General features: G+C 38.3%; 2 protein-coding genes across 2 annotated transcripts in view; both read left to right on the top strand.

The window, feature by feature from the left end:
• plgrkt (plasminogen receptor, C-terminal lysine transmembrane protein) overlaps positions 1 to 3,106 on the top strand; it is a 19,870-nt gene extending 16,764 nt beyond the window's left edge. The window contains exon 5 of the mRNA XM_034311485.2: positions 1,526 to 3,106. Coding sequence (XP_034167376.1) covers positions 1,526 to 1,653 — 128 coding nt within the window. The 3' untranslated portion in view covers positions 1,654 to 3,106. The remainder of the gene's footprint in view (positions 1 to 1,525) is intronic.
• An 885-nt stretch (positions 3,107 to 3,991) lies between these two features.
• Positions 3,992 to 7,164, top strand: rln1 (relaxin 1). Its single transcript, XM_034311406.2, has 2 exons — positions 3,992 to 4,233; positions 6,614 to 7,164. Exons 1-2 carry the CDS (start codon positions 4,053 to 4,055, stop codon positions 6,985 to 6,987), a joined length of 555 nt encoding a protein of 184 aa, XP_034167297.2. The 5' UTR covers positions 3,992 to 4,052; the 3' UTR covers positions 6,988 to 7,164.
• The last annotated feature ends 615 nt before the right edge of the window (positions 7,165 to 7,779 follow it).

Genomic DNA, 7,779 nt, shown 5'->3' with positions numbered 1-7,779 from the left:
ACATGACGTGATCGTATACTGCAGTAATGAACCTTTATAATAATAATTAGAGATATTTGCAGATTATAATCACCACATCAGAGCAGAAAGCACAGAAATGAACGCTCCACATCCTGCACGCGGTAAAACGCTCCACTAACGCGACCGACCCAACTGCTAGCGCTTGTTTCTGCGCCGCAGGGTTCAGCGCCCTCTCGCCCCCGGAGCCGAGATAAGAAACGTGCTTTCGAACTCCGTCACCGGACTTTAATAAGCTGCGGCGCGACGCACGAGGCACGGCGCTCCCGGGACACACGCCGAGTGTGTGCACAGCGTTCACTGTCGTGGCCTCGGCTCATAAAAGAATGTGCAATATTTCACTCTTTGATCAGTTAAATGTGACGTGTTGCCCTGACGATGCGAGCGTAGGAGAGAAATCTTTATGCACAAAAACATCAGAAATAACATTTATGTTACTGAGTGTTAATGATTAAATAGTAAAGTTATTGTGTGGTGAGTTTTCAACATACTGGGCCTACAAAATAAAAAAATTTACATATTATTAAATAAATACTATCTATCTGTCTGTCTATCTGTCTGTCTATCTGTCTATCTGCCTGTCTATCTATATGTATTTATCTATCTGTCTATCTATCTATCTATCTATCTATCTATCTATCTAACTGTCTGTCTGTCTGTCTATCTATCTATCTATCTATCTATCTGTCTAACTGTCTGTCTGTCTGTCTGTCTATCTATCTATCTATTTATCTATCTATCTATCTAACTGTCTGTCTGTCTGTCTGTCTATATTTCCAGGAAAAGTGTGTGCTTGATAGACATTTTTATTTAATTATATGTTTTATTTATTTGTTTTATTTGATTTGTTTTCCAGGATAATGCTTTTGCAAATATTTTAATGTATTCATTTAATTCTTAATTTTACAAAATGTATTTTATTTAAAACATTGTTATAAATTTCTTTGTTCATTTTAACATTAACAATCTCTGTTTGTTGAGCCGTGAGAAATTTGAGACCTGAAAATGGGGTTGAAAAAGAACTGAAGCCGGTTCGTGAAACTTCGATATACTCTCCATTTGATGGCGTTTTTTTATTTAGCGATGACGTAAAGACTCGCGTGTTCCAGCACTTGCTGCTTCTGGAAATTATGAATTATGTAGTTTCGGGAAATTATCTGCAAATTATCTGCTTATTTTTTCCCCCCAAATCCTTCGATAATTAGAAAGTGAATGTAGAAGCACGGCAGCATTTTCTTCTTCAGTGCTTCAATTAGCATTTCAATTAGTATTTGTTTTAGCTTACTCGGTTATTATTAGCGAGCTGACGAAAGTGTTCTCATAGTCGCGCGTCTCTGATATCGCGCTATAATGCGATATCTTTCTGTAAACTATTAAAGAATACCCCAACCCCCTGAGCTCTTTATTAGAGCAGAGTTTCTCATTATTTTGGGGTTTATTTTTGTCTAGAATGTGTATTCATGCGGTCAGTCGTTATTAACTCCTGAGATGCGTTTTGTGATTGCAGAGGAAGCCGAGAGCGTCATGCTGGCTGAAGCGGATCGGCTGAATTTGCCTCACGGACCGCCGACGTTTGAGAGCATCGAGAAAGCGCGCAGAGCAAAATCCCACCTCCCTCCTCTCTCGGAGAAATGAGGGACGCTTTTAGCACTAGTGAGTCGGGAAGTGTGTGTGTGTGCGGGGGGATGTGATAACGAAAATGTTTCTGTTCTCTGATGAGGTTTTTAATTCATCAGAATTTAAACGTATACCTATCGATCATGAGTTTGATCCCGATCGCTCTGATCGATCAGCTCAGCTCAGCTAGCTAAGTGGTAGATAAAGAATCATGGATAAATCTTTAATTGGAAAGTCTTCAGCCTGACATTTTGGCCACAAAAACGGATTAGAATGAAATCTCGACTCTGATTGGTTGATTCTAATATAAATGTGCAGTGTTAGCTACGTAGAAAAGCCGAAGTGACACCTTTTTACCTTCGAACGCTTAACTTTCTGCTTGGATTATGTTCTGATTATGTTACGATACGTGCACAGTTCACGAGACTAATTCGGTTAATTCACTTTCGGACCTCACACACTGCAGTTTCTTTTTTTTCCCCCTTGTATTATTTGAAAAATATAATAACTAAGCTTTATTACAAAATTTAAAGGAGCAATCTGTCATTTTCATCCCCCCTCCCCCATTGCAATTACAATATTTGATTTTTTTAATTATTTTTTTTAGTTCAATTCTACCCTAACTGACTTTTATTAAAATTACACATGCCTTGTGAATGGGTGAAAAAAAGGGGTGGGGTTAAGTTCATGACTTTAAACAGCTAAAAACTAGCAATATTGAGAATCATGTTTTTATGAAGCATCTTTTGAAATTCTGTTATTGTATTAATTATTACAGCTCAAGAAACACTGAAATATTACAAACTGCACCTTTATATTATACGAAGCTAATTTGCTAATCAGTAGCTAAAACACGGCTCACGTTTGGTATTTTCCTAAATGTCATTTTTGCTATTTTATATCAATGTAAACGTCTGACCTAAAATGTCTGATGTGTCACTCTGTCAGTGTGCGCTTGTGTTTTATATATATATATATATCTATGTGCGTGCACACACACACACACACACACACACATGTGATGTTCCTTTCTTTTTACAAGCTGTAAACACAGATGGGACTCTGCTGTCATCTGTCGTGGTGAATCTCTGATATCTGATCAGGGGTGTGTGTGTGTGTGTGTGTGTGTGTGTGTGTGTGTGTGTGTGTGTGTGTGTGTGTTTAATCAATGAGCAGAGGAGCAGTGTGTTCTACAGAGTCACACATCACATTTTGTTTTAGGAAAGCAGTGTGAGGGTGTGGCACTGCTCTGCGCTCCTCTGTAGTGTGTGTGTGTGTGTGTGTGTGTGTTTGTGTGTGAGAGAGAGAGATTTGTGTGTATACACACACACACACACACACACACACACACACACACACACTGATGGTTACGAAGTTCCCTCGGCTCTTTTGGTGCGCTCTGTAAAATGGTGTTGTGTAAAATCTCTACTGTGTGCTGCTGAGAATCAACAAATAAACAATAATAAACCTGTCTCTCTATCTGTCTGTCTCTCTATCTATCTATCGGTCTGTCTGTCTGTCTATCTATCTATCTATCTGTCTACTGGTCTGTCTGTCTATCTATCTATCAGTCTATCTATATATCTATCTATCTATCGGTCTATCTATCTATCTATCTATCTATCTGTCTCTCTATCTAGATAGATAATGGTCTATCAGATAGATCTATCTATCTATCTATCTATCTGTCTCTCTATCTAGATAGATAGATAGATAGATAGATAGATAGATAGGTGTGTGTGTGTGTGTGTGTGTGTGTGTGTGTGTGTGTGTGTGTGTGTGTGTGTGTGTGTGTGCGCGCGCGCCACCCAGAGCATTTTAAATGTTAGTTATTTTCTGTGTAAATGGTCAGTTATTATTGTTATATAAAATGACGTCACTGAAAGAAACACTCCTGTTAGTAAAAAACTTTTACTGCATTTTGGTGAAAATAAAGAATTTGTTCATTTAGTCTTCTCAGACAAAACTTACTAATATATATATAAATATATCAGCTGATCTGTATTTATAATTATATTAGTATATTAGTATATTAGTTTAGTTGTGGTTAATAATACAGGTATAAACTTGCCCTGAGTGCTCATCTCACTGTTCATCATCATTATTATTATTATTATTATTATTATTATTATTATTATTCTGTGTGGTAAAGTGGGAGATGAGGTGATGGGCGGGGCTTAGGAGGAACGTCTGGCGGGCCGCGTGACGTCACGGGGCCCTATTGCCTATAAAGCGGCGGTGGGTGACACTCTGGCCCGGTATCTGTGCGCGCGCGTGCGTGCCGGTGAGTGACGGAGAGGGAGAGAGTGAGAACGTGAGCGAGCGAGCGGGCGGGCGGGCGAGCGCGCGCGTGTGTGTGTGTGTGTGAGGGAGTGAGAGAGAGAGTGAGTGAGTGAGTGAGCGCTGAGTCGACAGTCATGTCCCGGTTGCTGATCCCGGTGCTGTTGCTGCTGTTGTGCGTGTGTGCGCGTGCGCGCGCGGTGCAGCAGCGGGACTACGGAGTGAAGCTGTGCGGGAGAGAGTTCATCCGCGCCGTCATCTTCACCTGCGGAGGGTCGCGGTGGCGGCGAGCCATCGACCTGGAGCTACCGGGACCGGGTGAGTCTCATCACACACACACACACACACACACACACACACACACACACACTGACTAGAAACAAGTCAAATACTATAATAAAACTTTTAAAGTTTTTTACTTCAGCTGATATCTTCTGAGAAATAAAGTTACCAGACTGTACTTCTGCACCTTTGCACACCTTTGTATCATTAGTGTGTGTGTGTGTGTGTGTGTGTGTGTGTGTTTTACCTTGCAAAGTACCTTTAATTAGCTTTTGGAGCTTTTGTGGTGCTTCAGGTCCAGTTATGTACCTTCAACTATTTTAAACATTTCCAGGTAAAAGATCTGCGGTGCAGAACCCGTCCCCACTGTGGTCCAAAAAAAAGTACCGTTAGATACCTTCATTTCTGAGACCGGACGCAAAATCAGCCTGTATCATATACTGATTATTTTTTTAAACTGCTTTCTATCCTTTAATATTTTCTTATAAGATGAAAAACTGACACTGAACTGAATGTTTTAGTTTTTTATTTTTGGTCTTATTTCTTTTGGATGTTTAAGCTTCAGCCAAAGTGCTGCACGGTGAAATAAAATAAATTCAGACCAAATATAAAATTATATATATAAGTCACACACATTTGTCTAATTTGTAAGCTAAATTAATAATAATAATAATAATAATAATAATAATAATAATAATAATAATAAAGAGATTCTAGTTTTGTCATGCAAAGCTTAAAAATATTTCACCTATAATTCTCTATTGTTAAGCTACATTATTTGTAATAATGTTTTACAATAATTTGTAAAATGTTTTACAAATTTACATAATTTGTAAAGTATTTGCTGATATCTAATGAGTAGTTTTGTTCATTAAATGATTAAATTCAGTTAATTAAATGATTATACAAGGGAATTATGATGTACTTTTAGAATATAACTTTTATGAAGTTCCACAAAAAGTCTTAACAGGTGAATGAAATGATAATTAACACTGAGTTAAGAGAGCGTGATGTTAATGAGCAGATTGATCTTCTACACTAACGAGTGATGATCGTTAATTAATTATGGTGTGTATCTGAGCGTCTGTTAATTAGTTACGACAGCTAAGCGACAGGTGACGTGTTTAGAGTCTCAGGTTTTGCTTCTGTCATCACAGCAGCGGGTTTTAAAGACGTTAAAGATGTTCAAAATGAGAGGCGTAGCTTTCTCTGGGAGCACAGGACACGTTTCCTCTCTCTCTCTCTCTCTCTCTCTCTATCTCTCTCTCTCTCTCTCTCTCTCAAACAAACAAAAAATCATCAAACATGAACACTGGGTGACTGCTGCAAGCTAAAAGTTCAATTATTTAATCAATTCTTTAATTTTAAACTGTTTTTAAACACATCTTTTATATTATTTCTCTCTTCCTCTCTGGTTTTGTAATCGAATAATCTATAAACTTTACAAAAAACAGACCAATCTTGCGATTATTTAAATTACAATTAAGGAATTTGACTGTTTTTAAATAAAGAAATAAGAACACTGAAATTTTATAATTCAAATCGATGGATGTTTATCTCTTTCTTTATCTTTTTTTTTAATCTAAACATTAATAAATCAGTATCCTGCATGTAGAATTATTAATATTAGCCAAAATGAATCAGACTAAACTCATCTAATTATGATGTTTGTACGATAGTGTTTATATTCTGATCCAAAGATAAAGCTTTTTTCCTTTCTGACTGTTTGTGCACATCATGTGAACATGTTTGTGTTGGATTTAAAAAAAAAAAAAAAAAAATCACAATGATGTTATTTGACAGCTTTTTTTTTTTTTTTAACAAATAAGCCACGCCCCCTTGTTATAGTTTCCCTACAGTGAAAAAGTTCAATCACAGAGACTTGAACAATGGTGAAGTTTTCTGTAAGGACACATTTATTTAACATTTATGGAAGGAGTCTCCAGTGTCAGAGCTTCGTAACAGTCAGAGGTAAAGCTGTAAATTAAGTTTTTAGAAATCTTCAGGACAGAGGAGTTTACGGTTTCTCTGTAACATGACCAGCTGCGTTTTTTCGTCATATTACCTTCAAGAGAGAGAGAAAGAGAAGCTAGTGAGGGAACGGCTGTTTATAGCTGCTATAACGTAAGTGACAACAGGAACTCACTCATATCCTCGAGGTCCCACAACACTACCTGTAATTGCTGTGGTATAAGAGGAATAAAACATGTCTAGATGTCCTGTTATTGGAAAATAATCAATCAAATCATATGATTTTAGTGCTGTTTTGATGTGATAAAGTGTGACAGTGTGTGGGATAAACAGTAAACACACACATTCAACACAGTCACATTCATAAATGCTGCAGCTGTTGTAATTACACTGATCCAGGATCAGAGGTTAAATCTTAAACATCTTTAAAATCTCCTTTCCTCAGATCCGGACCTGCTGCTCTCTTACCAAAGCTTGTCAGACGGAGACGAGCAACTGAGCTGGATAAAAAGCAGTGACGCAGATCCAGACGAAAGATCCTCCATCCTCTCTTCCTCCTCCTCCTCCTCTCTCAGTGACCTCCTCCAGGCCATGGGAGCTCAGAGGAACACCAGAGACGAGTCGAGTCTGTCTGAGGAAGTGCAGAGGAGCTGGCTGGACTCGCTCTTCTCCTCCGGGCCACTAAGGGGCGATCGTGTCAGGAGTTTAGACCTCGGCTGGCTTCGCGAGGACCGGAAGAGGCGTAACTACTCGCTCGGCCTGGCGGGGCTCTGCTGCAGTCAGGGCTGCACCAAGAACGACATCGGACGCCTGTGCTGAGGATGGAGGGATGAAGCGGATGAGTGCGGTCCAGGACTTATTTACACACAGACGGACCTCTTATCGCTGCTCCAGAAGTGTCCAGTTTGGTTTGTAAATATTGTGTATGATGTAGCAATATAAACAAACAAAATTAAAAAAAAATAAATAAATAAAGATTATTGTCAGAGAGCCAAGTGACTGACGGTCCATGATTTATAAACTGTAGCTGCAAAGCACATCACAGTTTCACTGAGTGACGGGCAGATCTGGATCGAAAGGGGCGGAGCTTAAGTTAAATTCAACCACCAATCACAAACTAGATCACTGTGATATTAGCTGGGAGGCTAAAAATCTGATATCTATCAACAGCTCAACCATGAAAATATTAGAATTGAGCAATGTCTATTATCACAAGGTCATGATGGCAATACAAAGCTAGTTATTTTACACACACACACACACACACACACACACACACACACACACACACACACACGGCTACAAAAATTTGTGATTCATTAATAAGATCATTAAAGGGATGTTTTCTCTATTTCACAGCACACACACACACACACACATTCAAAAATGCTTTTAAAGAAACAGATACATCAGCTCTCTTTTCATTTATTCCCTCTTTTAATGTTCATTTTTGTTTGTGAAAAAAAAAATACACAAAAAGTTTTCAAAAGTAGATACACTATACAGATTGATCATGACTTTACTGTGAAAGGACTGAAGGTGACGATTATAAACACAACACAAAATAACATGAACATGTGATACAAAATATGAAACAGAAAGGAATCAATT

The sequence above is a fragment of the Pangasianodon hypophthalmus genome, chromosome 15, assembly GCF_027358585.1.
Source record: "Pangasianodon hypophthalmus isolate fPanHyp1 chromosome 15, fPanHyp1.pri, whole genome shotgun sequence".
Lineage (NCBI taxonomy): Eukaryota > Metazoa > Chordata > Actinopteri > Siluriformes > Pangasiidae > Pangasianodon > Pangasianodon hypophthalmus.
The sequence above is the reverse complement of the archived record's forward strand: the minus strand, read 5'-3'. Positions and strand labels throughout refer to the sequence as shown.

Excerpts from the sequence above, each read along its gene's own strand:
- rln1 (XM_034311406.2), top strand. The coding sequence starts at position 4,053 with ATGTCCCGGTTGCTGATCCCGGTGCTGTTGCTGCTGTTGTGCGTGTGT. Across the intron at positions 4,234-6,613 it reads CCTGGAGCTACCGGGACCGG|ATCCGGACCTGCTGCTCTCT; the intron begins GTGAGTCTCATC and ends TCCTTTCCTCAG.